This window comes from Colletotrichum navitas, assembly GCF_030913465.1.
Source record: "Colletotrichum navitas strain CBS 125086 chromosome Unknown LY79scaffold_37, whole genome shotgun sequence".
Lineage (NCBI taxonomy): Eukaryota > Fungi > Ascomycota > Sordariomycetes > Glomerellales > Glomerellaceae > Colletotrichum > Colletotrichum navitas.
The window spans coordinates 247,513-270,022 of record NW_026850583.1 but is presented as its reverse complement, the minus strand read 5'-3'; the positions used below and the strand labels follow the sequence as shown (position 1 = coordinate 270,022).

At 54.7% G+C, this 22,510-nt stretch overlaps 8 protein-coding genes across 8 annotated transcripts; 4 read left to right on the top strand and 4 right to left on the bottom strand.

Moving 5' to 3' along the window:
* Positions 1 to 367: 367 nt before the first annotated feature.
* LY79DRAFT_670504 (amidohydrolase) lies at positions 368 to 2,269 on the top strand (the record flags this gene model as incomplete). The annotated part of the gene is made up of 4 exons (XM_060563787.1): positions 368 to 669; positions 723 to 879; positions 937 to 1,405; positions 1,485 to 2,269. The coding sequence occupies 4 exons, from the start codon at positions 368 to 370 to the stop codon at positions 2,267 to 2,269; spliced, it is 1,713 nt and encodes a 570-aa protein (XP_060413240.1).
* Positions 2,270 to 3,108: 839 nt separating this feature from the next.
* Positions 3,109 to 4,438, bottom strand: LY79DRAFT_590980 (voltage-dependent potassium channel beta subunit; the record flags this gene model as incomplete). Its single annotated transcript, XM_060561218.1, has 6 exons — positions 3,109 to 3,745; positions 3,801 to 3,934; positions 4,001 to 4,062; positions 4,119 to 4,211; positions 4,266 to 4,295; positions 4,351 to 4,438. 6 exons carry the CDS (start codon positions 4,436 to 4,438, stop codon positions 3,109 to 3,111), a joined length of 1,044 nt encoding a protein of 347 aa, XP_060413239.1.
* A 2,285-nt stretch (positions 4,439 to 6,723) lies between these two features.
* LY79DRAFT_238644 (uncharacterized protein) lies at positions 6,724 to 8,365 on the top strand. Its single transcript, XM_060551724.1, has 5 exons — positions 6,724 to 7,000; positions 7,063 to 7,259; positions 7,324 to 7,961; positions 8,022 to 8,101; positions 8,154 to 8,365. Exons 1-3 carry the CDS (start codon positions 6,879 to 6,881, stop codon positions 7,911 to 7,913), a joined length of 909 nt encoding a protein of 302 aa, XP_060413238.1. The 5' UTR covers positions 6,724 to 6,878; the 3' UTR covers positions 7,914 to 7,961; positions 8,022 to 8,101; positions 8,154 to 8,365.
* A 1,407-nt stretch (positions 8,366 to 9,772) lies between these two features.
* Positions 9,773 to 13,779, bottom strand: LY79DRAFT_580527 (uncharacterized protein; the record flags this gene model as incomplete). The annotated part of the gene is made up of 2 exons (XM_060560115.1): positions 9,773 to 11,128; positions 11,185 to 13,779. 2 exons carry the CDS (start codon positions 13,777 to 13,779, stop codon positions 9,773 to 9,775), a joined length of 3,951 nt encoding a protein of 1,316 aa, XP_060413237.1.
* Positions 13,780 to 13,925: 146 nt separating this feature from the next.
* On the bottom strand, positions 13,926 to 14,828 carry LY79DRAFT_238604 (uncharacterized protein). Its single transcript, XM_060551723.1, has one exon. The coding sequence runs from the start codon at positions 14,664 to 14,666 to the stop codon at positions 14,073 to 14,075; it is 594 nt and encodes a 197-aa protein (XP_060413236.1). The 5' UTR covers positions 14,667 to 14,828; the 3' UTR covers positions 13,926 to 14,072.
* A 906-nt stretch (positions 14,829 to 15,734) lies between these two features.
* Positions 15,735 to 16,186, top strand: LY79DRAFT_238595 (uncharacterized protein). Its single transcript, XM_060551722.1, has one exon. It carries the CDS (start codon positions 15,828 to 15,830, stop codon positions 16,146 to 16,148), a length of 321 nt encoding a protein of 106 aa, XP_060413235.1. The 5' UTR covers positions 15,735 to 15,827; the 3' UTR covers positions 16,149 to 16,186.
* A 3,133-nt stretch (positions 16,187 to 19,319) lies between these two features.
* LY79DRAFT_238571 (uncharacterized protein) lies at positions 19,320 to 20,045 on the top strand. The gene is made up of 2 exons (XM_060551721.1): positions 19,320 to 19,839; positions 19,897 to 20,045. The coding sequence occupies exons 1-2, from the start codon at positions 19,492 to 19,494 to the stop codon at positions 20,005 to 20,007; spliced, it is 459 nt and encodes a 152-aa protein (XP_060413234.1). The 5' UTR covers positions 19,320 to 19,491; the 3' UTR covers positions 20,008 to 20,045.
* A 185-nt stretch (positions 20,046 to 20,230) lies between these two features.
* Positions 20,231 to 22,500, bottom strand: LY79DRAFT_580526 (uncharacterized protein; the record flags this gene model as incomplete). The annotated part of the gene is made up of 3 exons (XM_060560114.1): positions 20,231 to 20,335; positions 21,225 to 21,518; positions 22,348 to 22,500. The coding sequence occupies 3 exons, from the start codon at positions 22,498 to 22,500 to the stop codon at positions 20,231 to 20,233; spliced, it is 552 nt and encodes a 183-aa protein (XP_060413233.1).
* Between the last annotated feature and the right edge of the window lie 10 nt (positions 22,501 to 22,510).

The following is a 22,510-nucleotide window of genomic DNA, read 5'->3' as shown; positions in this document are numbered from 1 at the left end:
TCATGGGTGCGTGACAGGACACTCAAAGAACCCAAGAATGTTATGGTGGTTTTTAGCCCGTCAGGGACCATCTCCAGAAAGCTCGAATCCTGTCTCGTGACAACCATCAACTAAATGACGAATTGCAGAGTCTGCCAAAGCCAAAAAGGGTACGAGATGTCATTGTAGACCCTGACGAAGCAGTTCCAAATCCAGAAGGGTGGAGGGATGCTACGGAAACCATGGACCCCTGCGTCCACTGATAAGATTGGATTTCTTATCGAATAACGACGATAAGAATATCGACCTTCCACACTGAATTCCGAGACCTTTGTGACTCGACTGATGCCGCTAGTCAACTCTATGTCCGACTAGAATTTCCAGCATCATGTCCGCAACTCCAATCGTGAGGTGGGGCGTCGGCCTCTCGGCCGCCGTAGCAGTCGTCGCTCTAGCGGTCGTGCGCCTCCAACAGCCTCTAACGGGCGACATCGCTGACACTCAGACGCATTGCTACCAGGGTGTCCGGACGCACGACGAGGACCAGCCTCTGGCCCAGTGCTTCACGGTCTCGGGCGGGAGGTTCACCCGCGTGTTTCCTTGGGACGACGCCAGCTTGACTACCAAGGCTGGCTACATCATCCCCGGAATTTGGGATGGTCACGGCCATCTGGCACAATACGGCGAGTTGTACGTATTAATAACGATAATATCTATACTATTCTTGACTAATTACGTGCCAGCCTCTACTCGGCTGACTTGTTTGGATCATCTTCGCTGGACGACGTGAAGGGACGTCTCAGGCTCTATGTTGATAGTCACGCTGATGCAGGCACCAAAGACGAATGGATTCGGGGCATTGGTTGGGACCAGAATACGTATGGCAGGATGCCCACTGCCGTAAGTGAACCCTCCCGGCCGAATCCCCTCTGAGCGGTTCTTCTCACTCTCGACAAGGCGGATATCGAAGAAGATGAACTCCTAAAGGGGAAGTACTTCATGCTCGACCGAATTGACGTGCACTGCACCTGGGTCTCGCAGGCGGTGCTCGATCTCCTGCCCGCAGACATCCCCGATGTCCCGGGCGGTGAAATCGTCCGCGAGCCGGGTATGGGTGTCTTCTGCGACAACGCCATGGACCTGATCTACAACTTGTGGCCCCAGCCCGGCCCCGAGAAGAAGAAGGCCTTCGTCGCGGCGGCCATGGCGAAGCTCAACGAGTTCGGCCTGGTTGGCATCCACGACGCTGGCGTCTTCCCGGACCAGCTCGACCTGTACGCCGACATGGCGCGCACGGATGACTGGACCGTTCGTGTCTACGCCATGCTGGAGTGCGCCCAGCGCAACAACTTCTGCCCCGATGACGCCGCGCGCGTCTTCCGCGAGGACGACATGTTTAGCGTTAAATCCGTGAAGCTCTTTGCAGGTGAGTTAACCAAAAGAGGGAAAATGAAAAATGGGGGGTGGGGGGGTACCGCGCTTTGCGTGATGCTGATATATCGCAGATGGCGCCCTTGGTAGCTGGGGGAGCGCTATGATCGAGCCATACAGCGACCGTCCCGACACCGCCGGCTCTCTTCTCGTCAACGGCTCGACCTTGAAGCAACTCGGCAGGTCTTGGGCATCCGTCGGCTACCAGGTCAACATCCACGCCATCGGCGACCTGGCCAACCGCTACGCCGTTGACGCCCTCGAGGCCGGCCTCCGAGATGTTTGCCCAACCGGAGACCTCGCCGAGTGCCAAGCCAAACGCCGCTTCCGCATCGAGCATTCGCAAATCATCCACGAGGACGACCAGAGGAGGATCCACGCCATCGGGATCATCCCCTCCATCCAGCCGACGCACGCGACGTCGGACATGAAGTACGCCGAGCTTCGCCTGGGCCCGGAGCGGACCAAGAAGGAAGCCTACCGCATGCGCTCCCTCCTCGACGTCAACCCCATCCTCGGCAGCGACTTCCCCGTGGAGCCGCCCAATCCATTCCAGGGCATCTACGCTGCCGTCGCACGGAAGAGCCCCCACACGGGGTATGGCGTGAACGGCAGCGTCGAGGGGTGGCATACGGAGGAGGCCCTGAGCCTGGACGAGGCCTTGCTGGGGTTCACAAAGGGTCCGGCTTTCGGTGCCTTCATGGAGGGGCGGGCTGGCGTAATCAAGGAGGGCGCCTTTGCAGACTGGGTTGTGCTAGACGAGCCGCTCGAGAACATGGACATCGAAGATGTTCGGGACCTGAAGGTCAAGGAGACATGGGTTGGGGGGAAGCTGGTCTACGAACGCGCTTACGATTAGGGGAGGGGCCACGGAGCTATACAACGAACTGCAGCATACGCCGGTCTTGGCTCATGAGATTAAAGATACCGGGGTTCACAAATCCAAGAGCTTCCCGGGTGAGACTCTTGGCAGTAATGCGGCCTAGCTGCCTCCGCGCGCTGCGTGGTTTGCTGGCCGCGCGTTTGCAGTTTTGTTGCCAATAGTGCGCAATGTGCCACGGCCATCTTCGTCGTCTCCTTGTACGGCCTGGAGATGCGGTCCAACGCCGAGGAACCACGACCATGCCGGGTTGGTTCTGTTTCATTTGTCTGATGATTTAAATCGGCTGCTTCCGGCGTAGAGGCCGTTGAATCGCCGGCGTGTACGACTCGGCGTTGTAGGTGGAGGAGAGAGGACGTCGGTGTCAGTTCACGGATGCTGAGGGGTTCGAAGTCTCTCTCGTCGTGCTCTAGGTATCAAAATGATGCCGTGTGTCGGGCATAGTCGTACAACTCTACCCTGGGAAATGTTATAGAGCCAAAATCGCGACAGTAACTCGAGAGTAAACCACAGGGGCCATGGACTTGTTTGGGGGAATCAAGGTGATACCGAACACGCTACTTATGAGATAGAGAAGTTACCGTATCGAGGCAATTGGAAGAAAATTGAACTTGGGGAATTCGAAAATGACTCATGTTGCAACTATGTCTACACGTGTGTCGCCGCCTCGGCCAAGTGTATACTTGAACTGCCGTCTACGCCAACCCAGATCGGTTGTTCGACAGTATTATCATTAAGCCTCCATGTTTGCTATTTCACCGCTCCATATACCCCTGTTGATTCTTGATTCGTGTTCTCTTACATCGTAGTCGGTCTCCTTAGAATCTGGGGATAATGGCGTCAGGCTTGTTGTCGAGGGCCTCATCGATCTCCGCCATAACCTCGGGCGTAAGCTTTTCTTGCACGCCGAGGGCACGCACGTTTTCGTAGATCTGCGCAGGGCTACTCGCGCCAATGATGGCTGAGCTAACGTTCTTGTTCTTCAGAACCCAGGCGAGCGCCAGCGTAGCCATCTTGACGCCAAGCTTCTCGGCAATAGGCTCAATCTTGTTGGCCTTGTCGACAAGGTCCTGGAACTGCTTCTTGGCGTCCTCACGCTTCCAGTAGTCCTTGATGAAACCAATTTTCTCGGAACCGAAGCGCGAGTCCTCGGGGATGCCGTTCTTGTATTTTCCGGAGAGAATACCCTGGCGCAGTGGGGAGAAGACAGTCAAGCCGAGGCCGACCTCGCGGTAGAGGTGGAAGAACTCGTGCTCAACCTTCTTGCGGTCGAGCATGCTGTACGAGGGCTGCTCCATGACGGGGCCGATGAGGTGCAGCTTGTCGGCGTAGCGCCAGGCCTGGGCGATCTCGTCGGCACTCCACTCGGAGGTTCCCCAGTATAGGGCCTTTCCGGTGCTGATAAGGTGGTTGAAGGCGCGGACAGTTTCCTCCATGGGGGTCTGACGGTCAGGACTGTCGAGAGTCAGCCGTTTTCGTACGCTTGTCTGAGGAGGGCGGGAATCCTTACCGGTGAGCGTAGACGAGGTCTACGTAACTAAGGTCAAGACGCTCAAGGCAGGCGTCCATGGCCTCGATAACATGTTTACGGGACAGGCCTTTATTGTTGACGATATTGTCGCCGAAAGCGCCGCCCCAGTAAATCTACCATCGGACACCAGAGGTTAGCTTCGAATCACAGGGCCGACAGCCGTTCAAGAGTACTCGTACCTTGGTGGAAATAACAAGGTCATTGCGCTTCCAGCCGTACTTTCTGATGGCCTGACCCATGACTGCATGGAGGTTAGCCTTCGCTCTCATTCCAAGGGCTCAACTCATCTGTTCGTACCAATCTCACTCTCGCCGCTCGAGTAGACCTCGGCGGTGTCGAAAAAGTTAACACCGGAGTCGTAGGCGGCCTTCATGCACTCGAAAGTGCCCTCTGTAATAGATGTCAGTCTCTAGTAGTTAATCGCATTCGCAAATCCCATCATACCGGCGTCGATGTGGCCTCCATAGGTCAACCCTAAGGAATAGTTAGTCGCTGAAGCAAATAGCGTTTGCAAGGTCGGGTAACTCACAGCCTCCCAGGCTGATGGCGCTAACCTGAAGACCGGAACGGCCCAGGAAGCGGTACTCCATAGGGGGAAGATCTTCGGGTTTGGACATGTTGTCTTGGGTTTGGCGGTTTCTCGAGACAATCCGGTTACGGGGTTGGCACAAGAGGTGGTGCGAGGCCGGAGAGCAGAATATGGGAGGGATGCGAAGGCTGTCTGTCTAGTCAAGCAAAAGGTGGGTGGACTACCTAGGTACTTATAGTCTCGTGGCGATTTAGGTGATCGGATCGTGTTCAAAAAGGAAGTTCCATTGGAGCTACAGGCTCTGGTTGTGTTGCGTCTTTTAGTTGTCATAGGGGCCGTTCGTCAATCGGCCAGTGGTCAAGCTCATGGAAGCGGGGCAGCCGGTATCAACCCCGCCATCTGGATCCATGACCCGAGGTGCGAGCCAACGAACCCATGTAACCCAGCTTCTCTCGGACTCACGGCGAGTTGTTAGCCAAATATGTGTCGGTCCGGTACACGCACGACAGATACAATTGACACGGTTTCATGCTGCTTGAGATCAAGGAGCTACGACCAGCGGGAAAGCCCCCATCCGGAGCTGATTGTCGCCACCAGAGAGTAGGAAGATATACCATGACAACAAAACTGGGCTGCAAAATCCTCACTTGAGGTCATCTAGCACGGTAGAGCGAACGACAGCCCTGTACTCCTTGAGAGCAGAAGAAGAGCGAAAGTGTTAACTAATGTCACTTTAACACAAGGACTTTTGCCGACGCTGGTGTGCAGGTGCTCTAGGTATGCAAAATTACCCCTCCAGCTTTCACACCAATGCCCCCCCTGTCGTCATGTGTTTCACAAACTTGCTGCTCCGATTGCCGGTGGCTAGCTGACTAATTCTCCAACGACACATGTCCCATCAAGGTGACAAGAGGGCGCTATCGAAGGCTAATCAATCAAGAACTACTGCCGCTTAAATTCGAGTTGTTTTGTGTACAGGACATTTCTAGAAACACATTGGCGTTCACCAGGCAACTAGAGGCATGACTCAAAAAGCGTTTGTAAGCTTGTAATCGATGAAGAAAATATGTAAGTACGCATGCTGGTATTTCGGGTTTCGTGCTGCGGAGGCTTCTTTGGCAAGATGGGGTAGATCCTTCCATTGTTAGGGCCTCTTGGACGTAAGAGACGACGACATATGGGCATTCTTTTGATACTTGTGTGATCCCAGCATCAAGCCAACACCAACTCGTTTCTCACCAGGGGTATTGTGTTTACTGCCCGAATAAACTCCTTATCGAGGCGTCTTTGGGTCTCATCCAGCCTAAGGATAGTTTTTTGACCCCTGACATATATAGGGCCCGTTCGAACTAAGTATCGCTTGATTAAATTGCGCATTCCTGTCATTCGAGCCTCGTCAGCCTATCCGCAGTGGCAACACGACATTTTTCTGGAAATGTAGGGTGCCTGATTTCTTGTTGGCAGAGAGTAGCCTGAGATATTGACCGTGGCACCTTGTGTTCTAACTACTTGACCCAGAAACTGTATCCAGGTCGCAATTATCCTTTGCCATTACTGCCAACTACCTAGTGTTTGACCTAAGCCAACAACATAACGACGAGGGCCATCTTTCAGTTGACCAAGACATAGACTAAGGGATCTCATCATATGGTCAGTGTCAGCTTAGAGTCAAGAGAGATGGGAACTGAGTCTTGGAGGATCGCAAGCAGGACACGTGTTCTCCAACAAAGAAACCAAATGATTTTCAAAGAAACGAAGGAAGGTTAAGCTAAATTTCCCGGGTATGCAGGTATTTGGATGTTCCTTAACACCTTTTGAACAGTGTAACGGCTGATCTGTCAAAGCCGTGCCCCACTTGCATCTCCAAAGTCATCGTTGGGATACCATAGGTCTCCAGGTAGGTAGTCAACAACTCTGAGCATGCCTTACGGCAGGCTACAAGGCCAACAATCTCAACGCCATGAGTGTTTCCTGGGTTCTTCTTCCTAGGTACCTAGGTGGGTACAAATAAAATTCCCACTTCTAGGTAGTTTGGCGACTACAACTTCCTTTCTTCTCTTCCACAACCACCACAAATTTGCAGCCTCAACACTCGAAGCGCGAGAGCAAGATTTCCACCGCGGTGTAAAATAACACAAATCGAGGCAATCACTGAGACTACAAGCCAACAGAAAGATATTGTAAGTCATGGGTTTCTACCCTGGATTCTCTGCTCCAGCGATAGCTAGACCTGCTATTTCACAGCCGCCGCTCTTTCCTCGTCTTTCATCCAGATTACTGATACTTCCGCACCTTCTTTCTCAATCTTTGATTCCTTCCACCATATAACACTCTCGAAGGCAAACCCAGTTTCTTCTTTCTGTTTCCATATTTCTTCCCTCCACTTTCTCATCCGCTTTCTCTTCCAGTCCTACATACGATCTGCCAAATTCCACCGCTGACTCTTTGGGCCAGTCCAGAACACCTCTGTCAACCCTGTTGACAGCACCTCACATCAAGTCTTTAGCACTCCTAGACACTACGACAGAATGGCTGACGACTGGGGTACAAACGAGATCCCCGCCGATGATCCCTGGAACCACCCCCAGGGCGGCGACGGCGTGGGCGGCAATGGTGATGACCGTGCCTGCTTCAACTGCGGCCAGTCAGGGTAAGTCCACAGGTCTTACTCACAAGATCGACATGTTTGGCTTACCGACACACGCCACCTAGTCACAACAAGGCCGATTGTCCCGAGCGTCCCAAGGGCTTCGATGGTACCTGCCGCGCCTGTGGTCAGGAAGGTCATTCTCGTCGTGATTGCCCCGACGCTCCTGCCATGACTTGCCGCATCTGTGGCGAGGAGGGTCACATTCGCAAGGACTGCCCCCAGAAGCCTGCCGATGCCTGCCGCAACTGCCTCGAGGAGGGTAAGTCGTCGCAATTCATCCGCGACAAGCCGCAAGCATAGGTGAGCTGACGTGTCTCTTCAAGGTCATGAGACTGTCGAATGCAAGGCTCCTCGTAAGATCGATCGTGGCTTGATCCCCGATGTCGACGCTGAAAAGGCCTGGGAGGAAATTTGCGAGGCTGTCCAGGAGCGTGACGGAGTCGAGGCCAAGGATGCCATCCATAAGTACCTCAAGCACTTCCCTGAAATGACCTATGTCGAGCTGGAGAAGGCTTTCCGCGGCCAGGAGATCGGTGTCTACCTCATCGCCACCGAGCGTGTCCTTGCCCCTACCCATACCAACATGGATCTTCAGGGCAACTTGGACAAGAAGTACACTGTCCAGTACCGCTTCTCCGCTCATCCCGACCGCCAGCGCGAGAAAGCTACCTGGCCTTCTTCTCCCGAGGAGAACGTGATCCGCCTCGGAGATGCGGGTGAGCCTGTCTCTCGCCTCCTACAGAAGTGCATCAACTGCGACGAGCTTGGCCACACTTCCAAATCCTGCCCTCAGGAGGCCATGGAGAAGGTCCGTATCACCATCACCTGCTACAACTGCGGTGAGGAAGGTCATCGCGTTCGTGATTGTCAGTTTGCCCACTTCCGCTCAAGCTTTCTGATCTCGACTGACTGATATAGGCCCCACACCCCGCGTCGACAAGTTCGCTTGCAAGAACTGCGGGTAAGGTTTCATGCTCTACCTGCGCTCCTCGTACATCACTCACCACTGACCCCTTCGCAGCCAGTCTGGCCACAAGGTCTCGGAGTGCACCGAGCCTCGCAAGGCCGGCGACGATGTCGAGTGCAACAAATGCCACGAGAGTAAGTCCTCCTTGACACTGCTTGCGCATTATCAGCTACTGACCATCATCAGTGGGCCATTTCTCCCGTGACTGCCCTCAGGGTGGTGGCGGTGGTGGCCGCGCTTGTCACAACTGCGGCAACGAGGGCCACATCTCCCGAGAGTGCCCTGAGCCTCGTAAGATCAAGTGCCGTAACTGCGATGCAGACGGTCATCTTTCCAAGGACTGCGACAAGCCCGTTGATGGTACGTCACCCGCTATCCAGCTTTCATTTCGTTTCGCTGACATGTGTTCGTCAATAGTCACCCGCATCAAGTGCAACAACTGCGGCGAGATGGGACACAAGTCCTACCGCTGCCCCAACCCCCCCAAAGAGGACGTGAACGATTTTGGTCCCCCTCACGGTGACTCCAAAGGTGCTTACAACGAGCCCGACACTGGCGACGCCTGGGGTGCGGGTGGCGGCGGTGGTGCTTCCACCCAAGACGCCGGCAACGATGGCTGGTAGATTCCGACTTGTACATGCATCGTCCCTGATGCGCTGAGTATGGCTTGGTGATTCTCTACTTGGCGTTGAGGTCACGGTTTCCGTCGCTGCCACGGCAGACGACAAGGTTTTCTAAAGAAATGGGCTGCGATGAATCCTCCGCCGCATAGCTAGCACCGTCTCTTCCTAGATAGGAGGCACATGAACTAATGCTACGTTCGCGGACAACTCTCCTGCCCGTCCCATGTGATTTTCACCTCGTGGCTTGGTTGCACTCGCATTCAAGCAGCATAAGTCGTTCATACAGAAGACGTAGCACCTCTGCCATGTATGGCAAAGCCTCCAGGCTTGGAGAAAACAAGACAACATCGGCTAACATGACGCCCCGCCCACCACGCACCGGACACAAACGTTCCTGCCCGCTGCTTCCGTAAGAGAACAGATGGCAAACGATTGTCTCCTTCGTCGGCCAACGGTTGGGGGAGTCTCGTTCTACTAAAACCAAAGCCCAGTCGCAGCGTTCCCCATCACTCGCCCAGTCGTCGAACAGTGCTACTGCAAGGGTAGCCCTGCCCCCTAATCCCCAATACTCACTAGATGCACACTTCAAAGGCGTCTACGCGGTGTTCTGCCCAGTGTCAGAGGCTACATATCACTATGAAAGGGTCTCATTGTTCCCGCCTTGAGAGCTCTCCCCGTTCTCACATGAGCCACAGCACGGCACGTTATAATTGAGATGAACGTGATTTTGATACTGACCGCTTTTGCGCATCTAACTATGCTTCCTAAGCCAGATAATCTAGTAGGTCCGAAGTGGGATGAGCATAGTCTCCATTGATGTCCCACTCCCCGACCCTACTATCCAAAAAAATAAATTGAAGATGCCCAAAGGCATGCAGGTCCTTTGCCAAGGCTGCACAAGAAACGAACATGATCCTAACCCGTCTTTCGGGGAAGGGTGGTATCAAAACATCGGTGTAAAACAAACATGTAAATACAGCAGTTGGAACCAAACAAAAGTTGTCCAGCTCGGCATCCGCCGAGTCCTACTTCGTTGATGCAAAAATAAAGACAAGGTGGTGATAGATGATTTGAGTGACGGCGTGAGAGACAGTGCCGAGGAATGGTTGACTCCTGCGTAAGCGATTAAGAGATCGTGGGCTTCATTCATGTCGTGGCTCCGCGCCGACGCGGCTTGGGCAACTAGGCCAAGCTCGGCTTCTTCCGGCGACTAAACATCTTGGAGAATCCGCTACTGCTACTCTGCTGCTGTGGCTCAGCCGATGGCCCGGGGCGCGCCACAGGCGTACTTTGTGGCGGCTCGGCGCTACGAAGGAATGTAGCAAGGTCGTTGGTTCTGGTAGTGGACGAGACGGCCTCTCTCGGCTCAAACCTTTTCATCGGCACGCGCCCGGCCGAGGAATGCATGGCCGGGCGGTTCCCGGTGGTGTCACCGGCTGAGTACTTGTCTTCAGCCGCAGGGTCCTTGATCTGGATAGGAACGTGACCATGACCACCCCCAGAGCGACTGTTCAAAGACCGGCTGTCGAATTTGGCTGACTTTGCGCCGTTGGGTACCGAATTGCCATCCTTCCTGGAAAAGCGCCCTATGAGACTGGGAGCGCTCGCCTTTCTCTTCGGAATGTTCTGCGGAACGGAGGGTGGCTCGGGAGGTGGCGAGTAATTTCTCAAAAAATCCGCCAAGCTCTCCTCCTTCTTGGGAGGAGGTCGAACTGCTTGCGCATAATCTTCCTCGTCCTCGTCGCTCAAGTCGATGGCGTACGGGTCCCGAACGCGACGTCTGGTGCGCTTAGGCATCACGTCCTCGTCAAAAGCATTGGCGTTGGAGCGATTCTGCAGGAGGGCACTCTGCGAGTTGATTGATGACGGGATAGAAGGCTGAGTGGTATCCGTAACGGTGGTCGAGGTTTGGCTATATCGGATGTCAGGAAGGCTGGCATCAACGGCCTTGCCACCAACAGCGCCGGACATCTGATCTGAATCCATGGTGGTTCTGAAAGGGGCGACCGTACGGGGGATCCGAGGATTGTTTGCATTTGGTGGCCCTCTCCGTATAAAATCAATCAGGTCAGAGTTATCTTCACGGTTATCAACAGCAGCATCCCGTGCCTGCAGGCGGGGTCGATTCGCTGACGATACACGTTTCGGTTCGACGTTGGTCTTCACCGGAGGCGCGACAGGGCCGCTCACGTTGCGTAGTGCTGCAGGACCGTTCTCAGCTGCCGGGCCAGTGGACCTGATGAAAACGGCAAAGTCATTCATTGCAGTGTCGCGGGGTACACGGGCGTCACGCGCCTGCGGACCGCCAGTCTTGGGTCGGGCCAAAACTGTGCTGGGAGGTGCCCTTGGGACGAAGCCTTTGTGCTTGGCCTCGGGTGGATGCGAGCTATATCCTGTGGCGCGGCTGACGGAGACAGTCCTTCGCATGTCCATGCTCGAGGAAGATCTGTTTCGCTCCCCGTTCATGACTGTGAGAGCATTTTCACTCTTCCTCGATTTGTGGCCGATTGACGGACTCGTAGTCTGTGCCCGGTTCGCCTGAATATTTGTTAGCGACGAATACCAAGACCGATGTGACGTGGGCCATGGCTTACATCAAGGTGGCGCATGTTTTCCGGAGTGAGGGTGTACTGGATGGTTTCATCACTCTGGATGAGCTCTTCAAAGTTCCGAGGGAGATTGTCGGCGCGACAGGAGGCCTTGCTCTCCTCTGAGCTTCTGACGGCCCTGATTTTTCCAGTGCTAGAAGAGCCAGAGGAGCCGGATGTTCGAGGATGCCGAGAGTGGTCGGGTGAATCATGAATTGCTGCAGACCGTTCGACTGTTACTGCCCCGACGCTGGCTGTCGGGGAATGGGCCACTTGTGCTGCTGGCCGGCCATTGTTGCGTTCAGGCACGCTCGGGGTAGTTCGAGACCGTTTGCGCGGCGAGGACACGCGGTCCTCGGCAATGACACCGTTGGTATGAGTAACGCTCAGGATGGTTACCTTGGTCGCCGATGAGGCGTGATCATTACTAAGGGAACTTATCTGTTGGACAGAGTTGGAGAATGCCTGGGCAGGTCTGGTGTTGGGAGTGTTTGAAGGAGGAGTTGGGGACGACACAGTTGTCGCCGTCCTCGCCTTGTCCTGCAAAGTCGGTCGGGCTTCGGCATCTTCGTCGACTTCCGAGATAGACTCGTTGGTTTTCTGTCTGCGTGACAACTTCTCGACCGGAGACCGGGTACGAGGGGTCGAGGAGGACGAGCGAATGACGATGTCAATCTCGCCTGGCTTCGGTTTCTGTGCCTCTTCAAAAATCGGGGGCGCTACGCGAGAGCCGCTGTTTGCGCGAGAAATGTCAACCGGGCGATCGGACGCATCCACCGACGACTTTCTTGATCCGATCACGGGGCTTCTAGGCCCATGGACATCAACAACACGAGCTGAGTGGACACTCGGCGTTCGCTGCAGCATCTTGGGATCGACCACAACGGCCCTTCCGGATTCCGAGTGGCTCGGCGAGCTGCGACCGGCAATCGAAACCCTGGAAGACGTGCAAATTTCGGGTTCCTCAGTGAAGTCGTCAATACCACCACTCTCATCTTCAACTGGCTTAGGTTTGGGCTTAGGCTCCAGCGATTTTCTTGAAAGTCGATTCGGGTTACGAGGCTTGGGTTCCGGGACCTTCTCAATCTCTGCTTGAGACTCCACCTCGACTGACTCTTGCACCGGCGCGAGCACTCCGGGTGAGGTTTGCGACCTGCCGGCCGATTGCAGGTCCGTAGGAATCGCCTCTGTCGAGATTTCGTTCTCACCCGAACGCGCCTGTTCACCAGCCGGTTCAGTCTGGACCGGGTCGAACCCGGCGCGTTTGAGGACCGGCGAAGTATAAGGCGAAGGGGAAGGGGTGGGCAGCGAGTTGGAGCGTTTGCGACCGGAAGGGGCAATCGGAGTATGAGGTTGAGACATCGTAGGTGTGGGTATGCCATCGCTAGGCTGGGAGGTGAAGATCATCAGACTCTTGGGCCGTTGCGCTAGAGGCTCCTCTTCCTCGCTACCTGATTCCTCGTCGTCACTGTAGGAGGCTAGGCCCGGCACCTCAATCTCGTCAATATCGCGATCCCCAATCGGTAGCGGGATAGCCGATGCCTTCAGGTGACCATTGGAATGTTGTATCTCGGACTCCTCTTGCGGTGCTTCTTGGATGCCAAGCCCCTTTTCAGGGAGCGGGTTCTCGGGAGTGCTGTTCTGCCTGTAACGGACGGAAGAGGCACTTGAAAAGGGGCGCGCGTCTAGAGCAGGGGAACGAAGCCTCTTCTTCCACGACCTCCAGAGTCTGCCCAGAGTCCTATCAAGAGCGACCCGTTCCATGTCCAGCTCTTCGACCACGATTCTGTCGGCGATGTCGGCAGTACTGTTCACGCCCCCCTTGGGTTCTTTTTCAAACTTGGCGCGTAGACGGTGATATGCAGCTTGACCTGCAATGACCAAGGCCTGTTCACCCATGTATTCGAGAATCGACGTGAGGAAGATGGCGACTGCTGGAGAGATCACCTCGGGACCGCGCTCGTCGATGCCAGGCTTGAGGTTTCCTTGATCCATATGATAGTCTTCGTCCTCCTCTTCCATGTCGCCCAGTGAGGAGTACACCATACACCTGAGTCGCGTCCGCCTCCAGACGAGTTCCAGGTCCCAATCCTTGGATCCCGCGCCTTGAGGCTGAACGAAGTCATCCTCGTCGGCCCCGCCGAGGTATTCCCGTAGCTCCTCGTCTGCCTGGTTGATGGCATCTTTGGCAAGTTTCGGTTTCAGTACTTCGGAGACGGCGGGCCTCAATGCGGCGAGTGTCGTTGCGCGAGACGCTGATAGGAAGTTGAAGAGAAGCTGGTCAAGGAAGCTGTTCACCAATCGCAGGGCGGATGCCGAGACCATGGCCGTCTCGCCGGCAGGTTCAATGCCATGTTGATCGTACCATGTGTCTGCATAGCTGTCGTGGTCGTTGGTGACAATCTGAGAAGCAGCTGAGGCGGCAATGAAGGCGGCCTCGGGTGTGACGGAGAAGGGGGGAGACATGAGGCCGAAACTCATGATGGTGGAAGGACGATCGCTCGATATGCTTTGGGCGCGCGACCTCGTGGGGAATTGGGGTGTAGAGATACCAGAGGTCGGCTGCGACGCGGCGGTCGAGCCAGCGGTTGTGGTGGCCATATTTGCTATAGGTTCGGCGTCTTCAAGTCGAGGAAACCAGCACGGCAGGTCTCCCTGACCCCCGTGAGACCGCAGAAGATTGGCTCGAGGCGACACAAGGATGGATAATGGGCGCCGCGTCGTAAGCGGGACAAGGGGACGGTCCTATCAGTGGCTAGGTCGGGGCGGCGCTGGCGGGAGTGATTGCAAGCAAATCTTAGGGAGTTTCTTATGCGATGCGGGAGGGAGGATTGGGAAGGTATGACGGGTAGCTGCGTGAGGTGTAATTGTTAGCGGCCTGGTATTTTAATTAATCAAGCAGGCGGCGGCGGCGGCGGCTGACGAGGTGAAACACCTGGTCCAGGGCCGCATGGCAGCGAAGGAAGGACCCGGGCGTGATCCACTTGGAAGTAGAGGCAGAGAGCGAGGAAGAGAGAGAGAGCGAGAGATTCATGCGGAGTAACCACGTCTTGCGGAGAGTCTAGCTGGGCTGGAGGACGAGATACCGGGCGGAAGACCGGGTTGCGAACGAGAAAGGAACGATCAACCCATAAGAAAAACAAAGTATCGAAGCTGGGCGGTGGACTGTTGTCGCGGTCCGAGACATAGGGGTAGAAGACGCAGTCCCTGGCAAGTGGTGTACATGTACGGGGGACCCCGACGAACGGGTAAATGAGTTTCGGCGCAGATGTGCGAACATTGTGGACGGTAAGTTTGGAGGCAGTACAACATCCGTCGATCACAACCCTCTCTTGCTCTTGGGCCGGCCAGGAGATGGCGGCGAGTCGTGCACGCGCGGGGTGCCAGGTGGTTGGGCCTGGAGTACAGACGGAAGAGACTCTAACACGGGCAGACGTACCTGCGATTGATTGTGTGACGACGGTGACGGAAGCGCAACATGCGTACATGCAACGACCACGACGTGGTAGGAGATGGTCGGTTAGCTTAGCGGCGATGGCGATGTGTAGGTGAGCAGTAGTGAGAGGCGGCTATGACAATGGCAATGGCGATAGCAGTAGTCGACCAGCGGAGGAACGGGAAGTGATAAGAAGATAAGTTGGAAGGTGAGCGAAGGAGGGATTGGCGACGGAGAGAAAGACGAAGAGGAATAAGGTATAATGAATGGGGTGGAATAGTGGCGAACAAGGAATGCTCGGAGAGCGAGCGCGCCAGAGCGAGAGTGTAGGTACCGCAGGTTGATGCGCAGGAGCCACCAGAGAAAAAGAGGCCAAGTCAAGCCAGAGAAGACGAACAACGAACGAGTCGAGGACGGAGACAAGAAGACCGGCAGCAGCCAGGACGAAAGAGGAAGTCTCGAGGGTTCTTAGTGTAAAGGGTATTTTTTTTGTGTCGCACGCCGCCTTTGAGATGGATGTGGTGTCATTAGTGCGGGTGGAGTGGAGAGGAGGAGCCTCTGAGGTGACATAGCCAGACAAGGTTATGATTTAATGCTAGGCAGTATTCGGATGTACAAACACACACACACACTCTCTCTCTCTCTCTTTCTCTCTCTGCCTCTATCTGTCGCCTTCGCCTTCTCCGTATTCTTCTCTTCCACTCTTACTCTTTCGCCTCTCTCTCTCTATCTCTCTCTCCTATCTCTCTCTCTCTTCTTCTCCTCTCTTCAGGGGTGGATCCGGAACGAGAACCCGCGGCGTGAAGTGTACAGAGACCTAGTTGTTGCGTAGTACATACAATAGGGTTGATAGTATAGCCAATTTGTGTGTGCATCCAAGTGGGAAAGACACAAGAGGCCCGATCGCTGTGTGTAGCTAGCTTGGCCCAGCAACAGGGGAGGAGGAAGGCTTGGGTGCGGTTCCGGTCCCTGAAAGTGTGGATGGGAGAGGGGTGGTAGTGCATCGGGGCTCCTTGGATATCCACCATTCAGGTACCAAACATCGGAGTTGGAGAGCGGGTGCGGGTACTAAGTGTGTCCCAGGAAGGTTGGTTGTACTATATGCGGTACCTAGGTAGATAGCACGACACGTGTAGTTTACTATGTATATGCATGCGGGCCGGGGAGCCTACCACGGGCACGCAGAGTGTGTACCATAGTAGTATAAGTAAACATGTGGACTTTCTCTCTTTTTCTTTTTTTGCCTTTCCACTTGCATCCGGACGACGTTTGGGATGGCGAGGCAGCAAGAAGCTCCGAGAGCAGATTCGATTGCCTGGATGGCCTGCTTTCGGATATGCAGGTCATCATTTACAGGCACCTACCCATCTATATAGTACCCGGGATGACGTATATTCTAGGCAAACCACTCGGCCGTACCTCAAGAACAAGAGCAATGGAGCCGTACAAGAATAAGACACTCAGGACCCGAGCTCCCGCGCCATTGCCACAGTGCTCAGGAGATGCTGTATCCGTACATACACTAGCTAAATGAGTGGTGTAAACCAGATGCTGTGGATGCTGTAGGAAGCGAGCACTCTGTATCCACCTCGCTGTTGGGAGCTGGGGCCATTATTTATCTCCCTCGTCACCTTGGCTTGGAGAGCGAGAGAGACTCTGGCACCAAGGACGTTTAGTGCCGCCGCGCGTGTCCCAAATAAAAAGTATCGTCTCCACAGCTCTTCTCCGGCACTGTGGGGGACGTACGGATACTACATAGTATGTAATAGGTAATGGAACGTGCGGCATGGGCGATAATCGATCATTAGCTGGAAGCAAGGACGGAGCGACGAAAAGAGGACCCTTACGCGAGACCGGGAAGGGAAGGGGAGAGGCGGGTTGGAGGAGGAGGAAGATAGAAAAAATAAAAATAAAAATAAATAAATAAAAAGGACATGGACACACACACAACCCAAGCTATGGCAAGTCTGGAAGAGCCTTGTGCTTCGCTACCGTCGGCTGGCTGCCTTTGCACTACGGATACCTAGACCACCTACCTAGTTTATATGTAATGGATACCTAGGTGGTCTGAGGTAGGTATCCGTACTATGTAGATAATTACGTTGCACCCTGAGTGGCTGGTGACCCGCACTGCGCTTGTTTTTATGCCTCGCTTCTTCTGTGGCTTGGACGTATCTGCTTTTGTGCTCTGTGGCCATTTTGAACGAAACTTGACGGGTAGAAGAACCCTGCCCATGGAGCCAAGCGCATGGCCCCCGTGCTGGCCCCCTTTTGCGACGTACCTGGCAGATTAGATGAGGGTCAATGGTCCGTTAGAACTTAGCGACGAAACAACGGCTCCCAGACGGCTATCCGTTTTCCCTGTCTCAAATTGCTACAGGACACAATGCCTTGACACCTGCTTCGGTTCAGCGTTGGCCGTCGCTGGGCTCACCCGTCCACGATGGTGTGGTGTTTTGTGTTATGTTGTGGCGGTCATCATCTGGGCAAACAAGGCCAACTGCCAGGGGAAAAGGGGGCAAACGCACCCGTTGGCTGCTGTCAGAACGGCCCGGAGACCAAAAAGGGGGACGATAACAATTCTCCGGTTCTCAAGAGCCGAACAAATCGGCAGAGAGTGACCTGGTTGTCAAGATGTACGCTAGGTAGTTGCAGAGTCGCAGACGAAGTGGATGCATGGTTGGTTAATTAGACACAAAGGGAGCCATGGTCCCGACCCTGGCCCTGATTCCTTGACCGCCGCACAGTGTGCATCTCGGTAGGGAAGGAGATGACCAACATATTGAGAAACCATACGGAGCAGTCCGAACCGCAATACCATGGGGCCAATTATCGAATATTGCACGCAGCCTGGTCCAGTCCGGTCCTTAATCACCAAGTACCTGACTACCTTGGTAGGTTGATAGTACTGGTAAGCACCGACACCTAGGTGTAACCGCTCAGCATATTATTCGCAATGCCCCGTAGTGTTGGGCAGACGGAATCCAGGCAGCCCGACGCTGGCAGACAGTGTAGCATCAGGAGCATATATTGCATATATTCCCATCTTTGGTCCAAAAGGAGGAAACCGTGAAACGGCGCAGATCCACACATGCGACACGCCTTGCTGCGGCACAGTGTTGTGTCCAATGTTATTATACCAGCATTGGCACTGTATGCTAAGCAAGCAAGAAGTCTCTCGTCGCGCTATCCCCGCCACGTCGATCGACAAAGAGACGACGCCATCGCCGCCCACATACCGTAGTTGTTCCTACAAAAAAAAAAAAAAAGAAAAGGACCAAACACCCGAAATATACTTTCCGTCCAGCCATGTTTTTTCCCCAGCTTTCCAAGACAGACGAGCAAAACCCCCCTCGTTCCTTCCGTTCCCGACACGAACGTCTGCATCGGGGCCGTCCTTTGAGCCTTCTACCTACTGGGCACCGGCGTCATGGAACATGATATGGCATGCTGGCCCAGCTCTACGAATAGGCCGATGAACTTGGGTGACAAAGTCACTCATGTCGACAGTTCAACTCGACGGGGCTTCTTTCCTAGTCCCCCGACCCCGATCATGCTGCTAGCTGGGGTCCTATTGTTCCTTCTTCCTTTCTTGACACTCCAAAAGCAAGAATGCCATTCGTGTCTCGTCTTTCTCTGACAGCCAGTCCCCACTGCGGGAGCCCTTGCCGTTATGCGGGAATGAGAAAAGAAACGATGAATCTAAAGCTCAGGTACGCTATAGCCTATGCACGCAATCCTCCTTGGTTTCCGCAAGCCTGGTCTTACTTGAACGGGACCGCAGATCGGTCACTCACAACAAGTCCAGATTTCGGATTGCGCCGCGTATGTACGGATACACAGCGTTCGATGCATACAGTGCAACCGTCACATCGTCCCAACTGATCAAAGGTCGCATCGTGCTAGATGAGGCATCCTTTCTGTTGTCTGTTTTCTCTGGCCACCTCGTTTACCTCGGGCATTTCCCGTCGAGACTGGGAACCCTCGCTTCGAGTCTGTCACGATCGCCCGCATCGTTTCTCAGCCCCGCCAGCGTGCAGTCGATTAGAAGGATTTGCCGGAGCAACGAAACAAACGAGCGGCCATAGCCGCCGCTGTGTTGCCCATTCCAGGTAGGCTCGCGGTTCTCAGACCTCTCGATCAAGATCGGGTGGAAGTCAAGGATGACAGCTCCCACAAATGCCGCATCTGAGGCGACAGGGGCCCCGTTTCCCTCGCCTGTATCCATTTTCCGATCCCGTCGGCCGCTTGTAAGCCGTATGGACCCATGCTTTCCTTCCACCATAGCAGATGATGATCATGGGACGGCCAGTCTGGCGCCTAGGTGCCTTGAATGCCATCGCGCTCGAGCTGCGCTGCCGGGATCAGCGTCTGGTCGTCGAATCCCAATCGACCTTTATGCTCCAGTGAGCTCTCATTTTCCTCTGAAACCCCTTTCCACTGCCACAGCCGCCCCATCGATGGACGCACCATCGTTGGGCTCGCACAGACAAAGTGGCTTCAGGAAACGCCAACACGCCTCGTCAATTTGAGTTGCCAACGGGTACGCCCATAAAGCGAACATTGAGCTGCACCACAAGGAGAAACAACACTTCGGCCCTCCAAAGAACGCACATGCGAATCCTTCCGTGCTCTTGGGACGATTCATGTGCTACCCAAGTCTACATACGACCCCTAAATCTCCACTGGTTGGGTCTAATCGAGTAAAATGGCAGGGCAGGAAGTGCAGCTAACTCGACCCCGGACTCTCCGGGAAACTGATATCATTAAACTTAGGGCTCTTCACCACCGAGCGTCCCGTCAATGAGATGATGATGTACCACAACCGCTACAAACTGGGCTGACCCAAGTGGGCACTGTGAGTCTAGCGACAACATATGGCTCTTTGGCTTGCTCGCTTTCATTCAAGGGATCGCCTGCTCCAAAGGAGACCGGCCTTAACCGGCATCCTAGGCCACGCCAGGGCCACAAAGAGGCGCATAGCCCCGCTTACTACCCAGCGATCGATTTCCAATATCCATAGTTACTTGCCGAAGACGGTGTCTGACTATTTACAACGGAGGCTTAGGATGCGCGGTCCAAGTGCCAGCACCCAATGCCGAACATCAGGACCAGTGCAGCTGCCAAAGAGACAACGAACGCCTCCTCTCCCTTTCATCATCTTGCAATCGCATAATAGAAGGGCCATTGTAGCCAAGGAACATCCAAGCAAAAGCCGCTGTCTTGTGAGAAAGCCGCCTGCTTCATGTCCGGGTTCCAACGCTTAGGCTGACACAGTCTAGGAGGCCGTCGACATGTTGCAGTATTCATCCATCGTTCACAAGTTTCCCAATATAGTGGTCTCCTCTCAAGATACATACAAGCATCTGTGCAATGCTTTTCTGGCAAATTGATCCGCCCTCCTGCAGCAGAGGCTGATGGTCGACGGCCTGACGCCGCACCGCGGCTACGTCTGTCCACTTGTTCTATCACAAAGTGCCAACCAGCCCCGCAAAGGCCCATTGTCGGCTTGTGAAAACTTCGTTCGTGGCTTCAGAGTAAGCGCCGCGCGGAAGATTGTCAGAAAACAGGCAGGTGGATGGGGAATGTCTTATTCTGGTCAGTGTTGGTTGGACTCTAGCCGCGGCCGCGAAAGCAGTATCCTTCCGCTTCGGCGTGGTATGCAGCGGCACACAGCCAGTTGGGTGTCGCCGAGATGTCAGTGTAACCAAAGTTACAAGCCTAATGACGGCGTTTGCTCCAGTAATTTTGTCTTTGGCCGCCTTAAGAGAAGGAAACATGAGAAGAATTGTTTGCTGAGGCGCATGCGGGCGCCGGCAGAGCCAAACCTGCTTATATCCACCAGACCAAGACTTCGGCCTGACCCAATGCCTGTTTCGGCGTCGGATCCGGCCAAGCAAAGCCAGTGAATCTCCAATGCCACAGTCAGAGGAGCGTGGCTCTCGTCGTGGAATGTCTCGCAAGCAAAACTGGTGGCTACTACGCATCCATTTCCCCATATGCCAACCCTGAAAATGGTTGCGAGTGGCAGCAAACCGGCCGGACCCCTCGTTCGGCTCGGGCGCAAACGCCTTCGTTCTTCAGACTTGGCGAGCTGATCCCCATCAGGATTCACGCTGCCATACACTGCAGCGTAGGGACGAGCATCTCCCGCTAGTCAATGGTCCTCATCCAGATGTTCGGGGCGAGGACAGACGATCGGATGCGAGTAAAACCCTGGGGTCAGCAGCCGTGCCTCGTGGTGACAAAGACCATTGTGGCTTTGGGGCATCGCCACTACCACTAGGCCACAATCAGTAGCTTCGACTTCGGGGTTGCCCGATGGGTATGACAAACTAATGCACCCTTCGTATGGCAGCTTTGTTCTTTTTCCCAAAGCATCATCGTCGCGATCATTGGGTGCAACATATATTCAGACCCTGCTATGATGACTACGGCGGTTAGTAATGACTTTAAACTCGGAAACTCGGATGGTGAACTAACAAAAGGGGTGTTGCAGTATTTCATCGAACTAGCACAAAATGCCTGGGCAACGCATACTGCGGTCTGTACTTGCACCAAGGACATCGTACCCAAGGTATCATCGCGGTACCGAGCTATTCACACTTACCACGAATTGGGAGAGTGAAGCTACGATTAGGCGCACGTCACGAACTGCACGCCGCTGACTGGAATGTTGTCCAACCGCAGGCAACACGAAATCTTTCCAACAAGGGTTCCCAGGATGTGCGCAGCTAACGCTTTGGCCAGAGCTTCCGCCGGAGCCTTTTCGACTGGTGAGATTGGACACAAGGTTTCGAAGGATTGCCAACGACACGGGTCCCGAGCATGCCTGTGTACAGCAGAGCAATCCTGCTTCACCGGCGCTTCCCCGGCCCCTCATGTTCCCAAATCCGACTTCTGCCTAATGTGCCCATGGCGATAGGTGCGGCATTCGTGGCTTATAGGCCCCAGCGGTCCTCCGATCTACCGGTATACTCATGCCGAAGCTAGTGCAAGCCGCGTTGTCAGCTTGAGCTTCCCTGCTGTGACTCTCAGGCGGCTCAGGCGAGGTATTGGGGTGTGGGCTTCTGTTTTCCATTTGGTTCAACTCCGAACCCCACGATGTTGTGGTTACTCCCGGAAGCAAATGCCTCGAAACCGCCCCCTCCCTTGCCGACGCACGCTGACCGTCCGGAATCACGCGGAAGTATGAGCAACTGCCCGTCTTGTGTCCCGTCTTGGCGCCTGCTGTCACTGGGTCGGAGGAGAGACGAGGGAAGAGGGTGCGTGGGCAAGAGGCGTCACTGTGTCTGCATTGTGGAAGAAACGTTGCTGCAGGGCTGCGACGTGTTGTCTGTTTTGCCTACAGATATTGGGCTTGGTGAAACATGTGAGCCCCCCAGGGCTGCTTCTGCTGCTGTGATGGCGGCGGTGGCACAACAGCAGTGGAACAAAAGCGGTGGAACGACACCGCTGAGAGCAATACTGGGATAACATGCATGTATCTATCTGGCGGATACAGGTAGGATTCCCATCTTCGGAGACGCATGTTGACCATCTTTCACGACGTGCTATATTCCGCATACGCGGTTAACCTACTCCTTGGGTTGGGACCCCTCTCTTTTCAAAAGGACTTCTTCGCTGCCGACGCTCCTTTCTTTGGGGAGGCATTCCGGCCCCCCTTTTCTTTCTTTCTCTCTTTCTTTTGTACCAACCGTCCGATGTTGAGCGCTACGTATGACAAGACTTACCATCCCGGCGGTTTTGTCCACGGGTCCAGTCGTTGGGGGCCACGTCCTCGTTGCCACAGCATTCGCGGCTCCCGGCCCGACGTGGGCAGCAATAGCACCGGTCGAGTGCTCACCTCTTCGGTCTCGGCGCTGCCTCTCCGGTGCCGCGTGCATCGGCGTCAAA

What these genes read in the sequence shown, in the direction of transcription:
- LY79DRAFT_238644 (XM_060551724.1), top strand. Translation starts at nt 6,879, where the DNA reads ATGGCTGACGACTGGGGTACAAACGAGATCCCCGCCGATGATCCCTGG. An exon ending in TTCAACTGCGGCCAGTCAGG is followed by an intron (nt 7,001 to 7,062) that starts GTAAGTCCACAG and finishes CACGCCACCTAG; the next exon opens with TCACAACAAGGCCGATTGTC. An exon ending in CCGCAACTGCCTCGAGGAGG is followed by an intron (nt 7,260 to 7,323) that starts GTAAGTCGTCGC and finishes TGTCTCTTCAAG; the next exon opens with GTCATGAGACTGTCGAATGC.
- LY79DRAFT_238604 (XM_060551723.1), bottom strand. Translation starts at nt 14,666, where the DNA reads ATGTACGCATGTTGCGCTTCCGTCACCGTCGTCACACAATCAATCGCA.
- LY79DRAFT_238595 (XM_060551722.1), top strand. Translation starts at nt 15,828, where the DNA reads ATGTGGACTTTCTCTCTTTTTCTTTTTTTGCCTTTCCACTTGCATCCG.
- LY79DRAFT_238571 (XM_060551721.1), top strand. Translation starts at nt 19,492, where the DNA reads ATGGCTCTTTGGCTTGCTCGCTTTCATTCAAGGGATCGCCTGCTCCAA. An exon ending in CAAGCAAAAGCCGCTGTCTT is followed by an intron (nt 19,840 to 19,896) that starts GTGAGAAAGCCG and finishes GACACAGTCTAG; the next exon opens with GAGGCCGTCGACATGTTGCA.